General features: G+C 44.8%; 1 protein-coding gene and 1 long non-coding RNA gene across 4 annotated transcripts; both read right to left on the reverse strand.

The window, feature by feature from the left end:
* LOC308461633 (sulfotransferase 2B1-like) lies at positions 1–28,000 on the reverse strand. 3 transcript variants are annotated; one of them, XM_080978704.1, is made up of 7 exons: positions 27,739–28,000; positions 9,316–9,566; positions 7,851–8,059; positions 7,638–7,764; positions 7,394–7,488; positions 4,971–5,151; positions 1–527 (listed from the first exon to the last, which is right to left on the reverse strand). In XM_080978704.1, the coding sequence occupies exons 2-7, from the start codon at positions 9,449–9,451 to the stop codon at positions 412–414; spliced, it is 864 nt and encodes a 287-aa protein (XP_080834830.1). In that variant the 5' UTR covers positions 9,452–9,566; positions 27,739–28,000; the 3' UTR covers positions 1–411. The 3 variants fall into 3 exon arrangements, with proteins under 3 accessions (XP_080834830.1, XP_080834831.1, XP_080834829.1); XM_080978705.1 differs by lacking the exon at positions 27,739–28,000 and adding an exon at positions 21,206–21,396; XM_080978703.1 differs by lacking the exon at positions 27,739–28,000 and adding an exon at positions 21,035–21,223.
* On the reverse strand, positions 928–4,964 carry LOC308461638. The gene is made up of 2 exons (XR_013978930.1): positions 2,672–4,964; positions 928–2,611 (listed from the first exon to the last, which is right to left on the reverse strand). It is a non-coding gene; the product is annotated as an uncharacterized lncRNA (long non-coding RNA).

Genomic DNA, 28,000 nt, shown 5'->3' on the forward strand with positions numbered 1-28,000 from the left:
ACCATTGGATATTGGTTTATTTTATTACAATACATCCTTTCTCCCATCATGGAACTTAAGACATCGCACAAAGGGCTATTCAGGTGGTCTTCTGCTGACCACACCCAGACCTGCTTAGCTTCAGCAAGGTTGCTGCAACATGCGCCTTCCTGGCCATGTGCCCTGATTGCTCAGGGCTTAAGAGCCATAGTTGGGTGACCTCTGGAATCTAATCCGCCACAGCTCACTCCCTTCCTGGAGCCCTGACTCCAGTTCTCACTACACCCCATTCTCCTCCCACGGTTCCAGGAGTTCTGGCCCACCCCAGATGTCCCCACTAATCTACAGCGTGTTGTGCTGAGACACCATTGGTATCCCATTGAGATATTAAATCAGTCCGGTGTTGGAGAGAGTCAGCGGGGAAGGCCAGATTCATTCTTTGTCCCACGGAAATGTGACGTTTAAGTCTCGTAGGCGTTCCTGGTAGACCTGGTCAAAACATTCGCTCTGCGTGGTGGTCAAATGGTTCTTCCAGTCGCCGGATATCCCTGGAAACCAGTAACAGAAAGTAATTGCCAGTTATTCTCAGGATAGACATGGAGGAAGAAATATTTCTACAAGCACATGATGACCACTGTGTGGATATGCCAAGAGCTGTGATGTTGCCCCTTGTCTGATGAGGAATAGGCAGAGTCAGGGAGAGTGTGTCTTCCTATCAGTGATTCTTATTGGTAACAGCTAAAAATAGAGGTGCATTCAGAGGTAGTATAAGAACATGAGAATAGCCTTGCTTTGTTGTGTTAACAAAGCAAGGAACAGTGGTTACTGAAATTAGAGGCAACAGCTAAGGATTGCTTTCTCCATCAAGCACGGTTTGCTGCCTTGTTCATGACATGTCCATGCCCCCTTTCTTTCAGGGAGCTCACCGGGATGTAGATAGTTCTCCCCCCCCCACTCCATTTTATCCTTTCAACAACTCTATAAGGTAGGGTTAGGCTGGAGACTATTACTGACCCAAGGTCATACAGTGAGCTTCACGACCCTGTTGGGATTTGAACCCTGGTCTGTCAGGTTTTACTCCAGCCTTCTAACCATTACACCACACGGCCTTTATGAGCTCCCTAAGATCATTTCATTGGTTGGGCTCAGTGCTGGAATGGAGGGACCACTGGTCAGATTTTTAGGCCACTGTGGTGTTTTTTGTTCCAATAAATCTTTATACTTGCCCCAACTTTAAATATCACTTTCTTAATTATATGATTTTGGAAACTTTGGTGTATTCTAGCTTTTTCATACCATAGGTAGACGTGTCAGCCAAATCTATTATCATGTCCTTCCAAATCCAATAGTTCTGTATTTTTTAAATTTGATCCATTCTCGGATCCAACAAATACATAAAGCTTCATAGTATAATTTCATGACCGGCAGTGAGAAGCCTCCTCTTTTTTTAGTATCTGTTAATAATCTATATTTTATTCTCGGCTTCTTGCCCTGCCATATAAATTTTGAAATATCATTTTGCCGGTCTTTAAAAATGCTATATTACTTATCACTGGAATTGATTGGAATAAAAACAACATTTTTTCAAGACATTCATCTTGATCACTGAAATTCTCCCTAATAATGACAAGTTCGTTCTGTTCCAGATTTCTAATTTCCTTTTTATTTCTTTCCAAACTTTTTCATAATTATCTTTATATATACATATTAATATTCCTTGGTGTTAGCCATATCCCTAAGTATTTTGCTTTGTTGTGAATATTTATACCTATTTCTTGTTGAATTTTTTCTTTATCCTGTTTCAGGATATTTTAAACCAATAATTTCATTTTATTTTTATTAAGTTTGAAACCAGCAACTTGTCCAAACTCTTGTATCTTATAAATAACCTGTTCAAGTAAGATTGTTGGATCTTCTACAGTGATTACTAAATCATCTGTGAATGCTTTCAATTTAAATTCCTTACTTCCTACCTTTATTCTTCTAACGTTCTCATCTGCTCTGATACTTCGCATCAGAACTTCCAATACTAAAATAAACAATAACGGGGAGAGAGGACAACCCTGCCAGATTCTTAGGCAATTCCTATGATGCTTTTGAATTATGGTGCTGGAGGAGACTCTTGAGAGTCCCATGGACTGCAAGAAGATCAAACCTATCCATTCTGAACGAAATCAGCCCTGAGTGCTCACTGGAAGGGCAGATCGTGAAGCTGAGGCTCCAATACTTTGGCCACCTCATGAGAAGAGAAGACTCCCTGGAAAAGACCCTGATGTTGGGAAAGATGGAGGGCACAAGGAGAAGGGGACGACAGAGGACGAGATGGATGGACAGTGTTCTCCAAGCTACCAACATGAGTCCGACCAAACTACAGGAGGCAGTGGAAGACAGGAGTGCCTGGCGTGCTCTGGTCCATGGTGTCACAAAGAGTCGGACACGACTAAACGACTAAACAACAACAACAAATGATGGCTACACACAAGAGCCCTGCTGGATCAGGCCAATGGCCCATCTAGTCCAGCTTCCTGCTCTCACAGGGACCAGCCACATGACTCTGGAGGTGCAAGGAGAGCAGGAACATTCTCTGATTGGTATCTGGGGATTTGGGGACGGAGGGAAGAACTGCAGGTGTCTGCAGGGTTTGGGGGTTTTTTGTGTGAGGGTTTGTGAGGAGGGGGGGATAAAGGAAAACACTGAAAGTGGGAGGCAAGCAAATTTCTCACACACAAAATGTGAGAACAATGCCTGTACATTTTGCCCTGTCTCCTAAATTCTTTAGCTAACTATCGTTAGGATGGGATTGGCGGCTGAGCTGAGGATCCCCTCCAATCCCATGATTCTAAAAGGGACTACTGGAGTAGATCAAACCAGCTGGGCAAGTTTAGGCCTGTCAGCTTCCCCATTGTTAGGGAAATTGTAGGCTGATGTCTCTTAAAGGCTGCCCTTTTTAATGGGTGGCAAAGATCTGAATGGGAAGCGTCTGTCTCTCTCCACTCCCAGCTGGGTGTATACAGGCAGGCAGGAGACAAAAATAGACTTGGAAGAGTTGCTGGGAGGCTAAAGAAAGACACAGAGTGAGCATTTTTGGAGCCCTGAAGGCACTGTCAGTTCTCCTAGGTGTGGATGCCAGTGAACTTCTCAGGGGTCTGTTGGGGTGCCTAATGTCATGCCTCCACCTATGTTCAACCTGTGCATTTGCAAACAAGCACAAATATTACAAAACGCCAGTAAGCTTCCAGTGACCTCATTCCAAAGGAAGCCAAAGGTGCTGCACCCTTGAATCCTCTCACCGCTGAGAGATTGGGGAATTGCATAACAATACAGGGGAACAGCATCTTCCTCCTCCCGTCCCGGATGAACTCACTGGTGCTTCCTGCATTCACCCAGGGACTGGAGATCAGGGCAACACTGGAAAGTGAGCTTTTGCAACTGCCTCACCTTAATTAAAAATGTTTTTGAGCAGAGCTGATTTATATCATACCTGACAGCTGCAAGTTACTGAGCAAGAAACAAGGATGCTTCCAAAATTCTCATTTCCTAGATTGTAAATTACCCTTTTTTTTTTCTTTCCAAGTCAAACCAATGCATTAGGAATTTGTTCCCTGCCCCAGATTTTGTGTGGTGTTTGCTATAGATTTTAGTTCCTTCGCTGCATATTCTGCCTTTTTCTTCACTCTGCATTGTGGATCCAGACATGTGTCTTGATAAAACACTGCAAAAAAAAGCAACCTTGGTGGGACAGAACGTATGGTTGCATCAATATCCTTTGGGTGCAGTGTTTCACCAGTGCATGGGGTTACATGTGCAGTAAAAGATCACTTACATGAAACTTGATGAAGTCATAAGTAGAGATGGGGGAGAAATTTGATTCAGTTCACATTTAAAGATGAACCTACCTTAATTATCTCTTTCCAAAACAATGCAAGAAACAAAACACAGCCATCGTCAGAAATTCGCTCTTCTCCGGTTTGCACTTCTACAACTTTTTCAATGCAGTTTGCAAGCCAACTAATATGTACAATAATGCATATATTGGGGGTAAAGCATTGATAGAAATGCATATATTCATGAAAGTAACATGCAAAAATGCATTATTTTGGGAGAAACTATATTTTGCGAAAACATGTGCATATTAGGCAAAATTCTATACAAGTTGCAAAATAGCCATGTTTATACTTTGAGAAGCTTGCACTGAAATTTTGATGAATCTTCAAGAAATTTTTGTTTTTCATTGCAGACTGAAATGTGGAGAACTGAAATGAAGACTGGGAAAACGAAGAACTGGGGGGAACCGAAATTGATAGGTTTGCCCAGCCCTCGCCATAAATAAGATCACGCCAAGATTGTTTTGTTGCAGTGTTTTATCAAGGCACACATAAGCATAAGTGTATGTGTGTGTGCTCGCGCGCGAGAGCACATGCACACACAAACACACAAATTAACTGGGGTGAGCTGGTGATCCCATGAGGGAACTGTAGGAATTGGGAAGACAGAGGATAACCCCCTAGGAGCCTAACACAGAACCAACAAGTAGTACTGAGGGGAGGTTCTGTCTGGTACTGCTGCGGAGCTGAGGCTAGTACACACACCTAGAGGGCGGTCTGTCATGGCAAAAAATAATTAAAAAAAAAAATTAAGCACCTTGTGGCACTTTGAAACCTAGCTAATTTGTTATAGCACAAGCCTTTGTGTTTGAAAGTCCACTTCATAAGATCACTGGTGATCCCATACATTTAAGGAGCTCACTGCACCTTTTGCATTTAATTGCTATTGGACTTCAGCTTTAACATTCCCCTGAGCTTTACACCCATGTTCGTTATTATATGCACCTGGAATTGAAGGATCACACTCCATGCATCTTATGAAGTCCACGGAAACTTATGGCATAATAAATTTGCCACCAGACTATTTGTTGGGGATTCCCAATGGCTGCCACCCCTAATTGAGGCACACACTGCGGACAGATCACTCCCAGCCCATCCTACTGTCACCTTTGCGGAGGAAAGCACTTTTCTTCTGGTTCATGAGGAAGCGGGGCGAGAGGGAGAAATTTGACATCTTGTTGCTTTTCATGGCCTCGAAGGAGGCATTCGCCACCACTGAGTCTATGGCTGCATCGTCTAAGTCCTTGCCCAGGAACTGGCAAATTCGGACTACGCTTCCTCGCAGGTCCTGGAGAATGATGGCGGAAATTGTAAGCAGCTGCAGAGGATGCACACTTGAGATAAACACGCTTAAGCAGATTGACACCACACATGGAAAGAGTTTCAAAGCTAACCGGGCTGTTGTGGCAATTCCAAAGCAACAAACAGATGGTGATTCGGCAATCGCAGTTTGAGGAAGGGGGCCAAAATTACTGTGAGGAACATGCAGGCGGGCTGCATCTCTGGTGCGCTGAAGTGTTGGCAGTTCAACCAGAAGGTTCAATTGGAAGTGACATTTGCAGGGGTGATGATACAGCGCTGCCCAGCCTGACAGAGGACAAAGGGAGAGGAGAGACACCTCAGGTGTGGGGTCTAAGCCGCTGAGAAAGGGGAAACAGGAGATGAGGAACCTGCGTACAGAAATGGAAGCAGGACCAAAAGGTGTAGCAGCAGAGACTGTGGGTGAATGGAAGAATTGTCCTACGCTGAAGGAGTGCAGGAGTGAAGGTAGGACAAGGGCCTGGCAGGAAGGCGAGAGTGAGACTGGAAGAGAGAATGAATATGTGAAACAGAAAGGGACCAAGCAGAAAGTCAAATAGAAAACAGACAAAGAAGTGAAGATAGCCAGAGCAATATTCTGACTGAAGCAGGGATAAGGGCAAAGGGCATCATTAAGAGAAGGGCGCTGGCAGCTGAATAAAAAGGGATGGCAAACGTTGCCTTGGAAGGATGGAGGAGATGAAGAGAGGAAGGAGGTTTGCTAAGTCTGGGGAGGCAAGGTGGCAGGAAAATGTCAGGAGTATAAAGGAAGGAAGCTGAGGGTGACAAGAAGAGCCCTCAGCTTGAAAGGGGAACGGGCTCACCAGGAATACCAGAGCTCCAGCATGTCTTTACACTTTAAGGAATTTGCATTCCTAAGAATTTGGGAGTCCATCAAGAGGTCAATGAACTCAGGAGTTTGAGAAGCCCTGGTAGAGATAGAGAAGATCTGGGTCTCCCACTATGCTCTCAACTCACTCATTTATGGACAGGGCTGGATCAAAGTAATTAAACAGGTAGAAAGTTGGTCTTTGGTTTTTTGTTTCATTTTTAATGCACAGTCAAAGACACCCAGATTGCTGGAAAGGTCTTTAACCTGGATGTTTTTACGTCCCTTGCTGGAAACATAGGAGGTTATCCTCTACCTCATAATTTCTCCAGTGATCTGACTAGCATCCCTCATGCCCACCCTAATAACCTGTACAGAATCCAACCAGACTGTCAGCTGAATCTTAAGGCAGATCCACACAATGCATTTAAAGCACAGCTGACAGATATTTAAAGCACATGACTTTCCCCAAGTAATCCTCAAAACTGCGGTTTTCCCCTCACAGAGGTACACTTCCCAGAGTGGTTTAACAAACTTCAATTCCCAGGATTCTTTGGGGGGAAGTAATGCACTATGAATGTGCAATGGGTATGCTCTAAATGTATGGTGTAAATGTGTCAAGCGGCTGTACCTTTTAAGCACATTTGAAGCACCTTTTGCCTCTCAAAGAATTCTGGGCAGTGTAGTTTGTTAAGGGTCACTGGCAACTGTAACTCTGTGAGGGGTCAGCTACGGTGACCAGAATTCTTTGAGGGAGAGAACGTACTTTGAATGTGCTTTAAATGTATAGTTTGTACAAAGCCACAGTTCAGTGCTGGCAATGGGACAACACCCCTCACTGTATCTGAGGACAACAGGCTACCTTAGGGAGCCCAGAGCAGGCTAGCTTTGGGGACTCAGGGGAGGGAAATGGACTATTGCTGCTGCCGCCCAAGGCAGTTGCTTCGCTCCACTTCATGGTAGGGCTGGCCCTGCAGAGAACAGAAAGGCAGCAACCACATCCACACTGTATATTTAAGGCACAAGACTTCCTCCAAAGAATCCTGGGGACTGCATTTTGTTAAGGGTGCTGGGAATTGTAGCTCTGAGAAGGATAATCTGCAGTTCCCAGGATCCGCATGGGGGTCGGTGCCTTGTGCTTTAAATGCATTGTGCCCCACACATTTGAACATGGGGGTGCTGGGGACAGGGGGAGAAGATGTGCCAGTCAGATCTGAAGCCAAGAAATCCACATACCCACACAATCCGGCATGGAGAGTGTGGGAGTTCTCACACTTTTCGCGACCTTCAGGTTCGAGCTATCTTAACAAGCCTGGATACATTCTGCTCCGGGTGGCAGGATGTATCCGTGCTTGCAAAAATGCAAAGCTGTATTTTACTAGCATAATAACATAATAACAACCTCTTGCAGCTCCTCGTATGTGATGAAGAAGAAGTTTTCCTTGTCCTTCAAGTTCAGCCAGCCTTTAACGTGGTCAAACCAGGATCCGAAAGGCACTGCAACCACACAATCGGTGTTAGGCAGGAACCGTGTGGGGCATGAGGAATACCAAGGGTGGATGGTAGGGGGCTAGGAGAAGGCATGACCCTCTAAACTAAAGGGGGGAGAACACTGCCCCTGCCTCCCACCCCCTCAGTTCACTCACCATCTCCCTTTAGGAAGCCCTCCAGAAATTGGTCCAAGGTTCCGGGGTCTTTATAGGGACGAAACATGGAAGCAAAATGGTAGAGGGATACCAATACATCTTTGGGATTCCTGACTGTGTAGATGACCTGTTGGTAGAAAAGGTGGGGATATCATTGGGGGGGCTATGAAAATCATTGGGAGTGTGTCTCAGTAAGGTCTTCTTCTGTCTTACCTTGGCTTTGGATTTGAAGAAGGACTTTGCGAAGAGCTGTGCCGGCAGGTGGGAGCTGATAATGCGTGGTGACTTGTTGGTCAAAGCTATTCTGTATCCTATCACGGTCTCGTACCAAGGCCCTCGGTCCCAGTTGGGAACTGTCCGGCACCAGCTGGGGTCACCATTGCTACGGATGAGGCTTAAAATCTCCAGCATCCACACGGTCCCTATGAAGGAGCCCCAAAAGAAGCACAGGTTAGTTCGGAAGTGCCTAGCTCCAGCCTGCCCACGGGCAACGATTCCCTCCTGGGCTGTGCTCTACCAATACAATACTTTCCTGGAAGGTGATCGTCAAAGGGGTGCTTCACCCTAGCATGTGCTTTTGAGGATCGTAGCAGAATTTGGGAGGCCTTGAAAATATTGAAGGCCTGCCCCCCCCCAAGATGGCACCCCTGGGGCAGTGAGAGGAGGCAGCAGTGCGCAGGCTAGGCCTACTGTCGTCTGCCAGTGAGCTCCATAGTTCAGCATCTCAGTGCCAGCCCCGGCTCGGACAGCACCACCTCCCATGCCCAGAGCCCAGCTGCCTGGGCCTCAGAATGCAGCCTGTGCTGGGCTGGGGGTGGGGACTCAGCCTGGGCTGCACTCCCTTGTCTCCAGCCTCTTTCACTCCATCCTTCTGGCGACCTTCTGGTGGGGGGCAGAGTGGTGGGGTTCCCCCAATATTTTATTCAAGTTGGCGCCACTGCCCAAAGTCATCTAGCCTCTCCACAACAAATCAGAGTGGATGCTTATCAAGGAGGGAATGTCATCTAATCTCCCTGTGTCAGGATGAATGCTGAATAAGACAGGTTGCCCGGGAAGCCCCCAAGTTTGCAGTATATGTAAAATTCAAAACATTATGAAAAAAGAAGCTGTGCTTAATAACATTTACCTGCATCCCTTGACCCCAGAAACAATGAATTCAGCTATCTGAACCCACTGACCTTGAAGAAGGGGCAGGTAGTCAATATTCCCTTCTGTGACTTCTTACAACCAGCCTGTGCTTGTAACAAGAGAAGCTAAGGACTGGGTGAGGTTGTTTTGGATTTGCAGGTCTGGACAAATAAGTAAATGGAATACACCCTCCACAATATCCTGCACCTCACATGTGAGGCATTGTGTGTGCATTGGGTGAGGCATTGTGCCAAGATACATGGTGGAAAATACTCACCTCTGCAAAGCGGCCTTTTTTTATTAGGGAGATCTCAGAAATAATGGCTTGTTAAGAAGTTTAATCTCAGCTGTCACGTGACACCTATTGTGTGTGTACAAAGCGTAGTTGAGCTAACCACATGCCAAGCTTGCTGGATGAGATTAGAATAAAAGTGTGTCATTACCTTGTCTGAGTTTCTGCATCATTAATAAAGATCCCTTGGTGCTCAGCTCTTACTAGGGAAACTGAGCACAACCTGTTGGGAGCATTTCAAAGACATTTCCCCTGTACCTGATTTTTGGTAGGTGACATTGAAAATATCGTCGTCCCGAACTTGGAAGTTGTTTTCCACCATCTGCAGCACCTGTCCTGAGTAGATAATTTGAGGAAAACTGATCCCCTTGTATTGGAAATATTCCTTGAACATCCTGGGACTCCGCAGATAACAGGAAGGGTGTTGACTGGAGGCAGAGGTTGGCTGAAAAAGGATGATTCCCAAGTGAAGAAATTCTGTGGCTGTGAGACGGATGGCGATGGAGCTTCTAAAAGAGAGGGGAAGATTTATGAAATATCAGGTGTGGTGGTGAGAGAATACAATAGTGTGGAGCAGTGAATTGGACCAGATGAAAAGGAGTTAGGGCCCATCCACAACTCAGTTTGTGAATCCCTTGTGCCTCCTTTAATCCACCCTCACTGTGACTAGTGTTCTCCAAATATGGCTCTCCCACACTTTATCCTCCCTTAATCCGGAGATTCCCTATGCAACTGATGCAGCTCAGATATTCAAAGCATAGGGAACTCCCAGATTTAGAAGGGAGAAAATGTGAGACACCAGTAGCTGGGGGAAGAATGCCAAATGGATGAGAGGGGCTCCTGTTTTAAAGGGGTCACAAGGGGTTACATTAAGCCATAGTGTGGACAGGCCCTTAGAGTTTGGAGCCCAGGGTGCTTCCAGATTCATGTTATTTCCAGGTGGAATTCAATCGCTTACTGGCAAACTCCAGCTGCACCGTTAAAGCTGGTTGGGAGCTCTTGCACAATAAATCTGCTTCCCCAAAAGATTAGACTTTTGCAATAAGGTAAGTGACAGGGAATGCAGAGGCAGGTGTGAAATAGGACTTAATTTGATGCAACTGATATTGAACCGCCTCACCAAAGAAAGCAGAGTAAAAAATGCTCATTAAACAGCCAACATCATCTAATCTCCCGGCAGACAAATCAGGATGAATGCTCAATAAAACAGGTCATCTGCAAGCACCCCCAGATCCCACAATGCCCTGGCATAATTTATTCCCTCTTTCTGGTATAGAGGAGGAGCGGGGGGGGGGGGAATAAATTATAGTGCACTTAGATTTCAGCTCCCCTACAATCAATTGAAGTGCCTTGGAGGTTTGCAAGAGCAGCGGAGGAGCCTGTTGCTTCGTATCAAAGGTCCCATCTGGCATTCTGCTCCAGTGGCTGCTTCTGAGAAGCACACAGGCAAGACGCAGAAAGGCAACGGATGGCTCTCCTTGTTTGCCAGCAGCATCTGGTGCTGCAAAGGACACGGCCTCTGAACATGGAGATCATCCCACTGTGGCCAACAGTTGCTGAGCGACCTCCACGAATTTGCCTCAGGTTGGGAAGCAACCTGTTTCATGAGCCACATTTGTCCATGAGGAGAATTAGATGACATTGCGCTGCATTCCCCACCCCACCCCCACCCCTTTCCTTAAAGACCGCAAAAAGACAGATTATTTGGGGGAAGTGGGTTTGCATCATTGCAAGACCACCCAATCAATTCTAATTTCACATCCTGAACTTGCCAGGATATGACTGAATCGCAGTCAGAATGAGGTGACAGTCTGGAAGCATCCTAATTCTCTCCTTTAAAAAAAAGCTGTCTTAGTGAATTCCACAAGATAATTATCCATTTGTGAAGAAGTTTCATGAGGTGACACCCCACTAACTTGCTTTCTAGGATTGTGACAGAAAGGTCACCTCCACACTATACATTTAAAGCACATTCGCTGCATATGAATTCACCCGAAGGATCCTGGGAGCTGTCATTTGTTAGGAGTCCTGGAAAATGTAGCTCTGTGAGGGGTAAACTTCAGGTTCTAGGATTCTTTGGGCCAAGCCATGTGCTCTAAATCTGAGTTAAACGTATGGCCCCATCTGCACCTTTAAAGAAGTATTATACCACTTTAAACAGTCAACGGCTCCCTTCAAAGAATCCTTGGAACTGTAGCTTGCTTTGTTTTTAATTCTTAAATTTATTTTCTATTTTGTTATTAAATCATTTCAACATGCAGCAACATTATACCAATAAGTGATTAAATATACCAGCCTAACACAGAAGCTCGTGCTTAAATAACACATGCACAATAACGACCAAATAACATAATAGGTTCTTATCCCACACTACTATTTTTAAAGATGGCAGTAAACAGATTATGGTAACCAAAATGTTTTATAACGTGAGTGGAATAATTGAGTTTCGGTTTTTTTAGCCCTGTACATAACAAAACTGTGCCAATCCAATACAAAAAGAGTACTTGTGTTTTAAACATTGTGCCAGTTTGAGTCTATTATGTATTTATTTCCACAGGTACTATTAGCTATACTTTGTTGTACCAATTTGTCAGAGAGACGCCCTCTACGTATCTCTTTATCATGAGCACAGCTGCTAGCAGTAGAGAACGTATTAGAGGTTTGAGCTGTTAAGTTAATATTACCTCCCATGTAAAGACTGAGAAGCGCCAGATCTGGACATTTAGAGACATTTTGTGCAGTAATTGCTTTTATTTGGACAAATTCCTCCCCCCAGAAATGAGCCACTTTTCCACATGCCCACCACATATGTTGGTTAGAACCCGACATCTGGAAACCTCTCCAACAGTTTGATGTGTACAGTACAGTGGTACCTCGGGTTACATACGCTTCAGGTTACAGACTCCGCTAACATAGAAATAGTACCTCGGGTTAAGAACTTTGCTTCAGGATGAGAACAGAAATCATGTGGTGGCGGCACAGCGAGAGCGAGAGGCCCCACTAGCTAAAGTGGTGCTTCAGGTTGAGAACAGTTTCAGGTTAAGAACGGACCTCCGGAATGAATTAAGTTCTTAACCCAAGGTACCACTGTACTAGGAACTAATATCAGCTAGCCATATAGGTTAGCTATACAGTGGTACCTCGGGTTAAATACTTACTGGTAATTCGTTCCAGAGGTCCGTACTTAACCTGAAACTGTTCTTAACCTGAAGCACCACTTTAGCTAATGGGGCCTCTCGCTTCCGCTGTGCTGCTACCACATGATTTCTGTTCTCATCCTGAAGCAAATTTCTTAACCTGAAGCACTATTTCTGGGTTAGCAGAGACTGTAACCTGAAGCGTATGTAACCTGAAGCATATGTAACCTGAGGTACCACTGTATGTATAACTAAATAGGTGTGAGGTGCCATTCTTGCACTCTTATGCTATCTCTCTTGCAGAGGCAGAGACCAATTTAAATGGAAATTTCCTCCACTGAGGTCCACACCTCTTCACTGATAGCAATCTGCCAATCAGCTTCCCACATCTGCCTTAAACCCTCTCATATCTATTAGGATTAACATACTGTTATGAGTTTGGGGAAAGGTTTAGGCCAAATGCCTGGGCCACCTTGGAAACTCTTGGAAAAGCCAGGCTAGCTTCCTGTTTAGGTGATAGCCTGGGTGATGGGCCATTAAGGGAACAAAGGAAGGGGGCTCTGTATGAGATAGCCCTCTGTGGGGGGGCCTTCCTAAACTCATGGTTAGTTAGAAAGACAAAAGGGCAAAGTGGAGAGTGCAGGAAGGTGAGCTAGAAGAAAAGCAGCAAGCTGGGAAAAGAAAGAGGGGGAGAGATGTTTGAATCCAAAGCTGTGGCTATGGGAGAAGCAAGGCCCTCTTGGGGTGTTAATGCTGTCAGCCTCTCCATCATAGGCTCAAGTTGAATATATGTGTAAATAAACCATATGTCCTAAAGACGACACCACAGTCTCTGCTGTGCCTCATTCCAAAGGAATTCCTGGCACCCCAGGAATCTCACACTGCTCAGAGATTAGGGTGGGGAAGGGGGAACTCTAGTTTGTTAAGCGTTCCAAGTACTGTTAGGAGACTCCTATTCCCCTCACTGGGCTACAGCTCTCAGACTGGTTCAATGATCAATCCCTCTTCCCAGGGAATTGTGGGAACTGGAGCTCTGTGAAGGGAATGAGGGTCTCGTAACAACACTCATGTCACCCTGAGCAGTCAGGAGTGATCCTGCTTTAAATGCAGAACCACTGAAATTAATAAGCATGACTACGGCTGCATAGATGCTATAGCTTTAAAGCACATTCAAATCACATTCTCCGCCACCCTCAAATAATTCTGGACACAGTAGTTTGTTAAGGGTTGATGGAATTTGCGAGGGGTCAACAACAGTGCCCAGAATTCTTTGAGGGAAAGAATGAGCTTCAAATGTGCTTTAAAGGTATAGTATTTATGCAGCCTAAGCTAGGGCCATTGTTTTCAATAGGTCTACTCTGAGTAAAACCCAGTTGAATACAGTGGTACCTCGGGTTAAGTACTTAATTCGTTCTGGAGGTATGTTCTTAACCTGAAACTGTTCTTAACCTGAAGCACCACTTTAGCTAATGGGGTCTCCCGCTGCTGCTGATGCGTCGCCGCTGTGCAATTTCTGTTCTCATCCGGAAGCAAAGTTCTTAACCTGAGGTACTATTTCTGGGTTAGCGTAGTCTGTAACCTGAAACGTATGTAACCTGAAGCGTATGTAACCCGAGGTACCACTGTATCGCCCTTGGTGTGGATGTGATCACAAGATCACACACACACACTGGCTGCCCCGCCTTGTGCTGCTCACTAATCCTGCCTACCCTCAACTTCTTCCCATTCCACCTCACCCAGGCCCCCACTCTCCCTGTTCCCTCATAACTTCTTCAATGCTCCTTTGTGTCTCTCCATCCCTGCTTTATTCAAACCTCTGCTGTTGTTTAACGCCGTCGTCTTAAAACCTGCCTTCTCTTTTACTTCCATCCCCTTTCCTGACTTTATGACAATTCAGGATTGTAACACAGCGCTACAAATGCTCCAGTGGAGACTGCATGATGACAGCCTTATATTTTTATGTGTATAGGAAGATATCTCCTTTACTGTGGAGATATCACAGTTTTACTGTGTCTTTTAAAGACATTTGCAACTGCATTTCACATCTCCCTTTCCACTGCAAGTTCTCCTCAAGTCAAGGGCAGCTCCCCACCCCTCTCAGGCATCAGAGGTGTATGGGCATATTGGCAACATCAGGAGTTAATAATACCACAGGGCTCAGAGAAACAAGCCATGCCAGTTGGACCTGACCAGAGGCCTCCTCCCACACTTGACACAATAAGCAACACCCCAGGAGTGAAAGGCTCCTCATTGTTTGTAGAACTGGGTTCTGAGGCACATCATGTGCCAAACGAAAATGACTCATGCGTACTTGTGACAATTGAAGTAATCCATCCAGGAGTCCCAAACACCTGCCCACAGGTCTCGCTGTGTGATTTACTGATTTAGCTTTGCCATAATTCAGAAGAGAACAAGGCTCCGGCACCGTTAATAGTTGTGCAAAAAAGAAGGGGTTTCGGGTGTGGTTTGAAATGATGCAAGCCCCTCTTCTATGCAATCCCTAAAGGCGCAGGAGCTCTTCCCTTTGTTGCATCAGGCCAGCTGGGCTTGGTTGCTTCCAATGCATCTCTGCTGCTTGTGGGCATGCATGTATCTCTTCTGTTTTCTGTGTGAGACCGGTTGCTTAATGTCTTCAAAAACTGGCTGCAATGGTTTGCTACGTGTCTGTGTGTGTGTGTGTGTGTGTGTGTGTGTGTTAAGAACAATAATTCACAGGGACAGAGGTTCTAAAAGAGATGGTCCTTTATGTATTCTGTTACCGTACCCAAAATCCTGTATGTGCAGGTGTGGATAGAAGAAGAAGTCCCAGCGAAAGAAGAATGGATTTTAAAGTTAATGGACTATGCAGAGATGGCGAAGTTGACAGTAACAATAAAATATCAAAAAGAGGAGAACTTCGTTGAGGAGTGCCTTCCCCTTTGGCGCCACCCCCCGCTTCAATTGAAATCGCGAGCAGGATTTGAATAATAGGCAAGGGAAGTAATGATTGTAATATAAGTTATAATACATTAGAAAATAAATGGCAGTTTATCTGCTGAAGTTATGGCAGCAGATAAAGGAATACAAACAGGAACATCATGGGCATAAGGATGGGAAGTCAAAACGTAAGAAATTATTATACTGAAAGTGAGTTGAATAAATATCAAATGTTGTGTAAAAGACTACAGTGGTACCTCGGGTTAAGTACTCAATTCGTTCTGAATGTCCGTACTTAACCTGAAACTGTTCTTAACCTGAGGTACCACTTTAGCTAACGGGGCCTCCTGCTGCCGCCACACTGCCAGAGCACGATTTCTGTTCTCATCCTGAAGCAAAGTTCTTAACCTGAAGCACTATTTCTGGGTTAGCGGAGTCTGTAACCTGAAGTGTATGTAACCTGAAGCGTATGTAACCCGAGGTACCACTGTAATATTATTCATTATATGTCAACCCCACTCTTCCTCCAAAGGAGCTCAAGGTAGCATCCAAAGTGATCTCTCTCTCTCTCTGCCTCTGGTGTTACCTTCAGAACAACCCTGTAGGGCAGGTTAGGCTGTGAGACACAACAACCAAGTTATTGGTTGACTCTTATCTCGGGGTAACATTTGTCTGCATAAACAAGTTCTTTTTATTTATTATTATTATTATTATTATTAAAAATGAATAATACACACCAGACAAAGGGCATTTCGTTATTTAAAGTAAACAAAACTTGTGGAAATTAAATAAATGCATTTGCTACATTTAACCCCATACAGAAGGTTGGGGGGCGGTAGTTCAAGAGGCTACATCCACATCCATACATTTAAAGCCCATTTATACCACTTTAATAGTCATGGCTTCCTCCAAAGAACCCTTAGAACCGTAGTCGTAGGTGCTGACCTACAACTTTCAGCATGTTTAATAAACAGTTCCCAGAATTCTCCATGTGGTGTAAGAGTGCTTTCAATACATGGTGTGGATATGACCGGTCTAGGTCCATCTAGCTGTATGTGATGAGTCTTGAGGAGTTTGCAGGCTAGGCATGAAGCATTAGCCATGCCCTGTTTCCACACTTAGAAATCTTTTTGTCCCCACAGGAAGCCTTGGAGGTGACCTAGTGAGTTTCGTGGTTGAGCGAGGAATTGGAACTGGAGTGGTCCCAATCCTAGTCTGACACACTGAGCATTACACCACAGTAGTAGCTCACTAGCTAAGGACCAACAGACAAGACAGTTGACACCATTCTCTGCTCCAGCATTGCCTTCTTCCAATCTGTCTCTAGTTGGATTAATTTTGTTGGGTTGTTGCACCAGATGCGATTGGATCATTCATTGATTCCCAACAAAAGCCACTTGCCCAGAAAGGGAGGTTGCTATTATGTCTCTGTATGAGTCACTGTTCCGATCTTGCCTTCTTCCACACCCAGGACAGTAATTCACACAGAAACACAGAGCTCCTCTCAGGACAAGTAATTTGTATTCTTTTGCCTTCGATGGATGTAAGGGGGACGTGTGCCCTTAATTTTAATTCAAAAGTATTCTTCGCTAAATGATGTTTGGGAAACACTTGTTTCCCAAATAGTGGTGGTGGTGGCAGTGGTGATTATGATGATGATTTAAAGGCAACTAATCCATCTGCACATTTGGGTGAGGAGCAATTTTCTTTTGCTACAGATTTGGGGATTTGCAGAAAGTTCTAGGTCTGCAGGGTAGAGAGGGGAAGGGAGACTTTTCCGCACAAAGCCATCTACTTCTCCAATTATAAACCACTGCACATCTAAAGCAACCAGGTAACTTGGTCTCCCTGAACGCTGCTCCCTGGAGAAATTAGGAGCTAACCTACAGTAGTCAAAATAAACACAGGAGCTCTATTTTTGTCTTTGCCGGCTCCAGAGCACAGCTCTCAAACTTGCCTGAGGAAAAAAGATAATTAAACTCAAGGAGACTGCAAGATGCCTAGATATGCTAGCTTCTTCTCCTAGCCCCAGGGACTGGGCAGTTACACAGCTAATGGTTGGCCCTTTTCAATAGTCCGGAGTCTGAACCCAGTGGTACACAAACACCCCTTGCTCAAAGCAGACCAGGCGCCCATTGCACAGATGCCACACTGAGGTGTCCAAGGCAGCGTACCAAATAAATAGCACAGGCAATGTTTTGGAAGAAAGTAGGTGAAAGTTCCACCCAATGTGATGACAGGGTCCCAGTTAATCTGTATGGGTCGCTGGGTGTGGAAGGGACACCTCATTTGTTTACAATTGAGAGGACAGTGTGTCAATTTCCTGAACTAATTGTTCAGTTGTCCTTATTGACATCCCTCTTCATCAACCCAGCAGGTGTGCATTAAGCCAGAGGTGGCCCTCCAGATGTTGATGGACTTCCAGCACCCCAGCCAATGTTGCCAATACAGTGGTACCTCGGGTTACATACGCTTCAGGTTACACACTCCGCTAACCCAGAAATAGTACCTCGGGTTAAGAACTTTGCTTCAGGATGAGAACAGAAATCATGCGGCGGCAGTGGGAGGCCCCATTAGCTAAAGTGGTACCTCAGGTTAAGAACAGTTTCAGGTTAAGAACGGACCTCCGGAACGAATTAAGTACTTAACCCGAGGTACCACTGTAGCCAGGAAGAGTGAGAGCTGCAGTCCTGCCCCATCTGGAAGGTCACAGATAGGAATGGAGGAAGCTCCTGTTAAGGAAAATTCTGGGGTGAGAGACTACCCAACAGCCCAGCTCGTCGGGGCAAAGCCCACGGGTCTATACAGTCAGAAAGGAAGGAGGTTCCTGCCAAATATAGGAGCAAAACAGTGGTCAGTATATTGTTGTGCAACCGATCCCCACAAGAGTAAGAACCCCGAGTGTGGGGTGACAACCTCTTTTAGAACTTCCCTCTTTCCCCCAGAATACACTTTGAGCAGCATCATTGATGCATCATCACTAGCATGTCACAAATGGGGAGGGGTATTCAAGGGTTACACAAGTTCAACAATAGGGCACTTTCTGAAGAAGGGTGCATGCCCACAAAAGCTCATACCAATAACAAACTTAGTTGGTCTCTAAGGTGCTACTGGAAGGATCTTTTTTTATTTTGTTTCGATTAGGTCACTTTATCAGACACCTTTCCCAACACCTCTTAAGTACCCATCACCGAAAGAACAATAAAACTCTTTACATATCCTTTCCCTCAGGACTTGTCTGAAGATGGGCTTTCAGAACACCTGACTTGCTAAACTGCCTCTGGGAATGTCTACTGTTGCCCCCTTGGTCACTCCCTGGGTGGGGTGCCCTGTATGTACTCTCACACTTGGGGAATTATGGCAGGATGCCCTGTTCCTGCTGCCTACTTGACTTCCTGCTTCTGGGTTCATGGAGGGAGGTGGAGCCAAAATTCTTCGAGGGTTAAAATGGCCTTGGAATGAGGAGAGTCGGTTAAAGTATGGATTTTCTACGAATTTATAAAGCTAGGTATCTTTCCTGAGCTGTCAAGTCGAAAGGACACATTCAGGCATGATATTTGTAACATTGTACAGTGGTGCCTTAGGTTAAGAACTTAATTCGTTCTGGAGGTCCGTTCTTAACCTGAAACTGTTCTTAACCTGAGGTACCACTTTAGCTAATGGGGCCGCCACGCCGCCGCAGCCGCACAATTTCTGTTCTCATCCTGAGGTAAAGTTCTTAACCTGAGGTACTATTTCTGGGTTAGTGGAGTCTGTAACCTGAAGTGTCTGTAACCTGAAGCGTCTGTAACCCGAGGTACCACTGTAATAACTATGTGCCCCCCCCCGTCATTTCCGTAACACTCCCTTACGCTGAGTCAGGCCATTGGCCCAACCAGTCCAGTGTCCTGTTCTCACAGTGGCCAACCAAATACCTGTGGGAAACCCGTGAGCAGAAGCTGAGCCCAAGATCAGTCTCGCCTCATGTGGTTTCTCACAACTGGTGTTCAGAAGCATTTACTGCCTCTGACCACGGAGGCAGGGCATCGGCATCATGGCTAGTAGTCACTGGAAGCCCACTCCTCCGTTGCCTAATCTTCTTTTAAAGCTGTCACTTCCTTCTGTGGGAGCAAGTTCCATAGTTTAACGATGTGCTGTGTGAAACGCTTCCTTTTATCACTCCTTGGATGTTCACAAGCTCAGTTGTCATGAGAGAGGGAAGAAAACTTTTCTCTACCTGCTTCCTCCATGCCATGCAAAATTTCGCAACCTTCTGTGGTGGCACCTCTTACTCTCCTTTTCTCAGTCTAAACGAAAGTCTGCAAACACTGCAAACCTTTCTTCACAGAGGACCTGCTCCACCCTCTCATTCATTTTGGTTGCCGTTTTTCTGAACCTTTTCCAACTCTACAATATCCTCTCTGAGGTGAGGCAACCAGGACTGCTTTCCAAATGTGGTCATGCCACAGATTTGTATTTGAGATTTCTGCCCTTTTCTCACCTGCCTTTCCATCTCATCCCCCCCCCCACACGTGTTTTTCTTTCCTCCATCTTCTTGTACACAGTGGTACCTCAGGTTACAGACGCTTTAGGTTACAGACGCTTCAGGTTTCAGACTCCACTAACCCAGAAATAGTACCTCGGGTTAAGAACTTTGCTTCAGGATGAGAACAGAAATCGTGTGGCAGTGGTGTGGCAGCAGCGGGAGGCCCCATTAGCTAAAGTGGTGCTTCAGGTTAAGAACAGTTTCAGGTTAAGAACGGACCTCCAGAACGAATTAAGTTCTTAACCTGAGGTACTGCTGTATTTTCTTCTTCTATTTCTTCTCTACCCACACTTGCTTTTCTCTCTCCCTCCTTTGCCCACGTTCCTTGTTCCCCCTTTTAGGTTTTTTTTAGTGCTACTGCCCCCCCCCTTAAATCCTACCTTTTTCTCTAAGGAGCTCAAGGTGGCATACCTGGTTCTCCCCCTTCTTATTTAATCCCCACAACAACCCTCTTGTGAGGTGGGTTAGGCTGTGAAGCAGTGACTGGTCCAAGGTCACCCAGCAAACCTCATGATGGAGTAGGGAGGTGACCCCTGGCCACCCAGGTCCTAGTTTACCAAAGGTGTCATGGTTTTGAAGATGCTCGAACTCAGTATGAAAGGGAGAAACGCACTAAGAGGAAGGCACGCTTAGCAAACCCTCACCATGATCAGCTCCCGCCCGGAAACCTATCTCCCTACTGTGGAAGGACTTGTGGATCCAGAATTGGCCTCCACAGTCACTTACGGACTCACTGTTAAAACCATGTTCATGTTCACTCAGCTACGAGTGATCGCCAAAGAAAAATAGTCCAACACTCTAGCCACTGTACCCCATTGTCTCTCATAGTTCCTTCACACATTCTTGTCTTCATCCTCCTTTCATGCCTCCCCCCATCTCGCTTCCTTTCCCCTCCTGCTTCACACTCCTCCAGTCTGCAAACATACAAACTCACATACAGTGGTACCTCGGGTTACATACGCTTCAGGTTACATATACTTCAGGTTACAGACTCCACTAACCCAGAAATAGTACCTCAGGTTAAGAACTTTGCTTCAGGATGAGAACAGAAATCGTGCAGCAGTGGGAGGTCCCATTAGCTAAAGTGGTGCTTCAGGTTAAGAATTGTTTCAGGTTAAGAACGGATCTCCGGAACAAATTAAGTACTTAACCTGAGGTACCACTGTATTACCTTGCAAACTTCTTACCTATACTGTATCTATACTAACCAGCAAGAGATGACCAGGAGCAAGACAGGGCAGGCATATCACAAACGGCGACCCTGGGGCAGGTGCCTGCTGCTTGCTTACACCCACCCTTCCCTCTCTTGTGCATATCCTAATTTCTGCAGAAATCTCTGCACATCCTCTCCCCATCCTTGTTTTATCCGACGTTCTCCCGCTTCCTTAAGATTACGCACCTTCCCAATCTCTCCTTTCTCTGCTTCTTCGCTTCTCCGCTTCTTCCCAGGAGCCGCAGGGGTAAGCAGCAGGGCCTCTCCTTTTGCTTTTATTCTCCTCCTCAAGCACTGGCAAACCTTCCCTCCCTCATGGTTGCGCACGCTTCTGTGTCACCTCTTCTCTCTACTCACCTGGACTGAGGACAACTGTTCCTGCAGTTGATCCCCAGGGTTGTCACGGTTCCAGGGTTGTCCCTAAGGGGTTGTGGTCGGCTGACTCACTTCAAAGGGTGTTGCAAAATGTGAGGCAGGGTTGGGCATCTCAGCATCTTGTTGAGAGATCAGAAAACTACCCACGCCAGAGACTGCACACGGGAGATCTCGCTGTGTTTCCACACTCCAGAATCCAGCCGTGGGGAGACTGAATAGGAGTCATTTTTATTTATTTATTTGTAAGGTAGAGAAGCGAAGCTCCCGTTTGTGAAATCAGAAGAGGCTCAGCTCTTTCTTCCGGGATTAATTGTGCAGAGTTCCTAATTATGCTGGGCCTGTGCCAAATTCTCTTCCTTTCTTTGAATAAATATATTAGAGAGGGGAATGGATTTTGGCTCCTGGTCCCTTCTACTGGGATTAATCTGGAGCCACACTTGATTGCAATGTGTTGCAATATCAGTTTCTTCTTTTCGCATAAGGAAATAAATTGTAATAAATCCTGATTGCAAATGGGTTCACTGCCATATTCCTTTTTTAGTGACATCAAGGGTATATAACCGTGAATTGAAGTGTTCGAACTGCCATTATGATCACGAACCCAGAGGAATTGATACCTTACACTTTTGGTGCATTTGCTGGACTGCAAATCAGCTATCAAAAATTAGAAATGTTATGTATAAATGTCTCACGCCCACCAGCTATAGGCTTAAAAGTTCGTCCAACATCTTTAAAATATTTAGGAAAATTAATTCCCCCCAAATCTTGAATTGGCTTATCACAATAAAGTATTAACCCGTATCAAAACTGTAAAACAAACACTGATAAACTGGGACAAATTGAAACTTCCATGGCTCAGGAAAAAAATGCTGCAACAAGAATCGTAATTCCCCCAAAACGATGACAAAATTTTGAAGTCATTCCAGCCATGATATCAGCCTAGCAAACCTAGCAAAAGTTAATGATCACATTTATCCACTGAGGTGGGGAGAAAGCCAGAATCAGACTTTCCACATTATAGAGTGAAACATCATAAGGGGCTCTGAGTATCCCAAATATTACATATTGCCATGATGTAGTACACACTAAGAATCTAATTGCCATTGCTCAAGGCAATAAAGCTTAGATATGGATAAAAATTGAACACTCGCCAGAGTGGAGCCATAAAATGGGAAAGTATCGCATTTCTGGTGCGTAATCCAAAGACAAATGAAAAATTGGCAATTGAAAAAATATGGAAAAGATGGTATAAAAAATTACATGCACACAAACCCATTTCCCTGCTAATTCCTTTCTTATATCATCCCCATTTTTTATAACCAGGACAATTGTCGACAATTTAAACAATGGGAAACAATTGGTTTTAACATAATTTTTGGGTCATATGGAAATACCACACTAGTAAAAGATTTGTTTTTTAAAAAAACGTAAGAGGAATATCTCATATATGGATCCAAACACATCAAGTCCTTCACGTCATCCCAGAGGCCAACATATAAGCCACACAGAATTTAACTAATTGCAACAAAGGATATCAAATGATAAATGTTTATTGTCAGAGGTGTGTAAGAGAAACTCTGGCAATCTACTCATAGTTCAAAGCTGTGTCCACACTCCCGTTTATTCCACATCAATACACTCCCACCACTGATTTTGGAAGTGGTATACACAAGGTTTGATCTGAACCAGCTTTGATCCGAATTCAGAAAAAGAGCAGGCTAGCTGCATTTTAAGCTGTTAAGATGTACACAGCCAAACTCCATTCTGATTTTGGCGTCACCCCCTCCACCCATGTATCTCACATAGTTTGATTTCAAACCGGATGGTGAAATTTGCTGGTTGATAAGCGGGTGACACCACCCTCCTGACAATTTTGACCCACAGCAGGCGAGGGAGATAATAATCTGGCCGCCTGGCCTGATCCAGTTTCTACCTCAGGTTTAGATCATAGCTCATATAATACTCATATCCTTTCGGCATCATTTCCTCAGGTGGGGCAATGGATCAGCGCATCTGGCTGTTAATCAGAAGGTTGGTTGTTCAAGGCCACCCTTTGGTTCCTTGAAGAAATGTGTACCTGGGACTCCAGGATTTGGGTGCCTCCAGCACACAGGAAACATAGTGGCCCAGCTGACAAAGGAAGTCCGTGTATGTGCTGAAAGGCACCCAAAAATTCCTAGCCCCTATCATGGAACTATGCTCTACATTGCATAAACTACATTTCAGAAATGAAAGTGTGGCTGTTTGACCTGCGTTGTTAATGTTGCCGGTAATTATGAGGTATAAATAAATAACTACAACAAATGCCCTGTGAGAAATGAGGATGTTGCTTTTTCATATACAAATGTAACAGGTAAACAAACAAATGTATGCAGTCCAGACAGCTTAAGAGATATTTAGAGCTTGTGGTCAGGATGTGGTTGTAATAAGTAGACAAGTGTCAGCAGTCCAGATCAACTCCCACTTGTTAACTAGAGATGTTAGAGCTTGTGATCAGAAGGCGGTATTTTTGCTTGGGTTAGCAAGTAATTGCATAGGAACATAGACCAAATAAGGGGAATAATAAAGAAATGTAGAGGGTGAATGACAGTGAACAGAGGTGGGAATGTTGGTAGGATAATTAGGTGGTTGTGATAGGCTGTAAACTTTGTAGTACCCAGCCAATGGGGAGACGGGGGGGACGGGACCTGTGCTTCTGGTACAGTGGTACCTCGGGTTAAGAACTTAATTCGTTCTGGAGGTCCGTTCTTAACCTGAAACTGTTCTTAACCTGAAGCACCACTTTAGCTAATGGGGCCTCCCGCTGCCACCACGTGATTTCTGTTCTCATCCTGAAGCAAAGTTTTTAACCTGAGGTACTATTTCTGGGTTAGCGGAGTCTGTAACCTGAAGCGTCTGTAACCCGAGGTACCACTGTACTGTATAGGGAATATAAGCTTATGCTTTGACAAAGCTGGGGTTTGCCTACTTTGGACACCCACTCTTGCAATAACATATTGTATTCAATAAACTCTTTGCTGCTTCACCAATTTTGTTCAGATTGTATTTTAAGGAGTGGGATTAAGGGTCTTAGGACCCACATCTTACATGCCTCTAGAATATATCGCTTGCTTTTAAAAAAAACAAAACAACAATGAATCAATCTTGAATTTATCTCAGGCATGAGCCTTTGAACTATGGTTGCAGTTAATCTATTTTGACTGCCTCTGCCTCCCTTACTTCTCAAATACCAGGCCTGATCTTGCACTGAACAGCTGCTGCCACCCAGTGTAGACAATATTAAATTAAATGGAGTAATGTTCCTATTGTGAGGCACAAAGCAGGCATGAAGGAAAACATGGTCATTTCTCATGGCATAACAGCCATGGTGGAATCTTTCCTCTGGCATCCTCAGTGCAACCTGAAACCTGCTTTATGCCTAAGGCTGTGTACATCCTATACCTTTAAAGCACATTTGAAGAAGATGCCTTCCTTCAAAGAATTCTGGGCACTGTAAGTTTAGCCCCCGTCAGAGAGTTACAATTCCTAGCATCCCTTAAGAAACTACAGTGCCCAGAATTATTTGAGGGGAAAGAATGTGCTTTAAAGTATCTACACGGAGACTTTTTCTGCACGATGAAGTGGGCTCTCTAGGTCCCCAAAGTTTCTTCTGCTATGGACCACTTGAAAATTGCTGAGGATCTTGGTGAACCATGATTCTTCTGCCTGTTGTAGCAATTGCAATGTGCTGTGCTAGAGGCTGTGTGACTTCTAAAGGCTTTTTGTTTCATATGCGCTGTATTTTATTACATTCCAAAGACTTCAAATTGTAATGCAATAAAATCCATGAAATAAAAGAAGCCGTTAAAATGCAATTAAAAATAAATATGAATATTTAACGTGACGGATGTGCCGTCTCCCATCTTCGACCAAGAATCCACAGACACACTGCGAACCACCTGAACGAAGCACGGATCAGTCTGGGAAGCCCAGCTGCTGTCCATGAAAGAATGAACCATAATAAACGTGTTCGTCTTTTTAGGTGTCTCAACGAGATACTTTGTTGTTTTTGCTTCAACAGGCAAACTTGGCACTCTCTCTCTGATAGCAGATCTCTTCAGGATTCCTCTGAGGAGAGCTCCCAGCTAGTTTTGATCTGTAATGCTCAAAGGCTGCATCTGCATTACAAATCAAGCTCTATCTCTCCCCCCCCCCCAGCCCCCTCTATTTAGGAGGCCTGCAAAAGAGGATACTGACAGACATTATCTGACCAACATCTACCACATGCTGTTTGTCTGTTGTGCAAAGTAACACTTTTATAATACCTCTCTGTCTGTTCCTTGGCAAGCTCCAAATAATGATAATATATGAACAATGTCTACATACTGCCTTTCAGCAGGATGACCTAGTTTGTTAAAAAAATATAAAAGTTTAAAACCACAGTGCGGCGAAAAGTATTTAAAAAACAGAATTGAAAGGAATATTTATTTAACATTTAAAAGCTGGTGACAATGAAAACAGTGTGCGAAAGCTCAGAGGAATAATCACATTTTCAGCTGTGCTGGAAAAGAGAGGGAAGAGAATTCCATAGCTCAGGGGGCGCCACACACAAAAAATCCTTGTGGACCTCAATCTAACGTTTGAAAGGGATGATAGCTGGAGCAAGGAAGATGTACCCTACAAATACCCAGACCTTGTGTGAAAGGTTTCTATCTGCCCTATTATCTCTCTCTTAGGAAAATCTCATGGTGTCCTCCTACAAAATTATTCCCTCCATTTCTGAGTTCAGAGGCCAACGTGTGGATTTTTACGTTGCCAAAATGGCCCTACCCGCTCTCTAAAGCAGAAATGGGGAATCTTTGGGCTGAACTCCAGCTTCCATTCATGCTAGCAAGCCTAGTCCATGGCAAGGGATGATGGGAGTTGTAGTTCAGCCACATCTGGAGAGCCACATGTTCCCTCACACCTGCGTTATAAGAAGGGATCAAGCAGGCGTTTTGGGGGGAGGGGGTGTGCGATGGCCCTAAAGCGGAAGTGGTAGGCGGGAAACCTCCAAAACAGTCCAAGGAGGACTGGGCATGCTGAGTGACCACTGAGCGCCGACTGACCCTTGAGATGGAGACGGGAAAACCAGATGGGAGAAGGAAAATAATGGAGCCCATTGCAGGGAAGCTGTGAGGCTTTTAATGCAACCCTCTGTGTCTTTACTCAGAACTAGGCCTCACAGGGCTCAGTGGGGTTTACTTGCCTTCACCAACCTGGCACCCTCTGGAAGTCATTGGACCACAACTCCCATCAGTCTCAGCTGATGGGAGCTGTAGTACAACATTGCATTGCAGGGGGTTGGACTAGATGATCCCTAGAGAACCCTTCCATTTCTACAATTCTATGATTCTTTCTGAACAGCAGCAGGTTGGCAAAGGCTGCTCTAGTAAATGTGTACACACCATACATTTAAAGCACAGAGCTACAATTCCCAGCCCTTTAACAAACTACATTTCCCAGGATTCCTTGGGGGAAGTCATGTGCTTTAAATGTATGGCATGTTATGAAGACTAGATGTGGCACGAAATATGCTGCTTGCTTTCTGCTGCTGGGGATAGATAGGGCACTGGGGCACATACTGAGGGTGGTTTAACTCCACGACAGTCCCAATGAAAATCAAGTTCCCCATACTTACAATTATACTGTTATTGTTGTTGTTGTTGTTTTTATTATTATTTTAAAAAGGGCATAGCAACAAGTGCATTGTCTAGTCTGGTCCGAAGATGCTCTTTGGAGGAAATGTGTAATAGAGATAAAATGCACACAACAACAACAAAAGTCAGAAAGGGAAGGAGACATGCTCTGCTGAGCTCGCAGGCAAAATCTGTATTGCCAGAGCAGAGGGAGAACAAGAAAAAAGAAGTGACTGTACAAATGCCATTCAATACAAGTTTTTTTTTTATCTATCTTTTCAGATGGGGAACTAGCAAGCAGGACCCAGGAGACCTAGGATTCTGGAGTACAGTGGTACCTCAGGTTACAGACGCTTCAGGATACAGACTCCCCTAACCCAGAAATAGTACCTCGAGTTAAGAACTTTGCTTCAGGATGAGAACAGAAATTGCGGCGCAGCGGCAGTGGGAGGCCCCATTAGCTAAAGTGGTACCTCAGGTTAAGAACGGACCTCCAGAACGAATTAAGTTCTTAACCCAAGGTACCACTAGGGTGGCAGCCTCAGACCAAATAAGGTGGGTGGGGTTTTTTTGAGAAGCCAACATCAGATTCAATTCTCAAATCCATTTTTGATGACTCTCCATTGCTATGTGACACAGTCTGGATTACACCTGGCCAAACACAAACCTTCTTCTGGTTTCAATGCCACCCTCAGATAACCAATAACATTCATTCCATTCCAACACTACAGTTCTATGTTTCTATGAGGTATAATATAGATGGTTGAATCTGGAACTGTTGCAAGGTGAATACTGTGAATAGTGGTTTTTTTGTTTTGGGTTGTTGTTTTTTAAAGAATGCCTTATTCTAAGACTCACCTTTAATTCAACAAGCAGATCCTACTGCGCCTGCCCTTTTAGCATCATTATTTCACTGCTCCTCAGTTCTCGAAAGGTGTACCTGGGGCTTCAAGTCTTCAGCCCTCTCTTCAAGTGGAAATAAAACTCTCTGCCAGATGGTGAAAAAAGTCAAAAGGATCAGAGTATGTGCTGAAAGGCACCCCGAAATTCCTAGCCTCCTCACAGGACCAGAATTTTCATTTATTCCAGCCTCTCTGCAGAGGACTAGCAGGTCTGTCTC

Source organism: Podarcis pityusensis (genome assembly GCF_964106645.2).
Source record: "Podarcis pityusensis genome assembly, chromosome: 13".
NCBI classification, from domain to species: Eukaryota; Metazoa; Chordata; class Lepidosauria; order Squamata; family Lacertidae; genus Podarcis; species Podarcis pityusensis.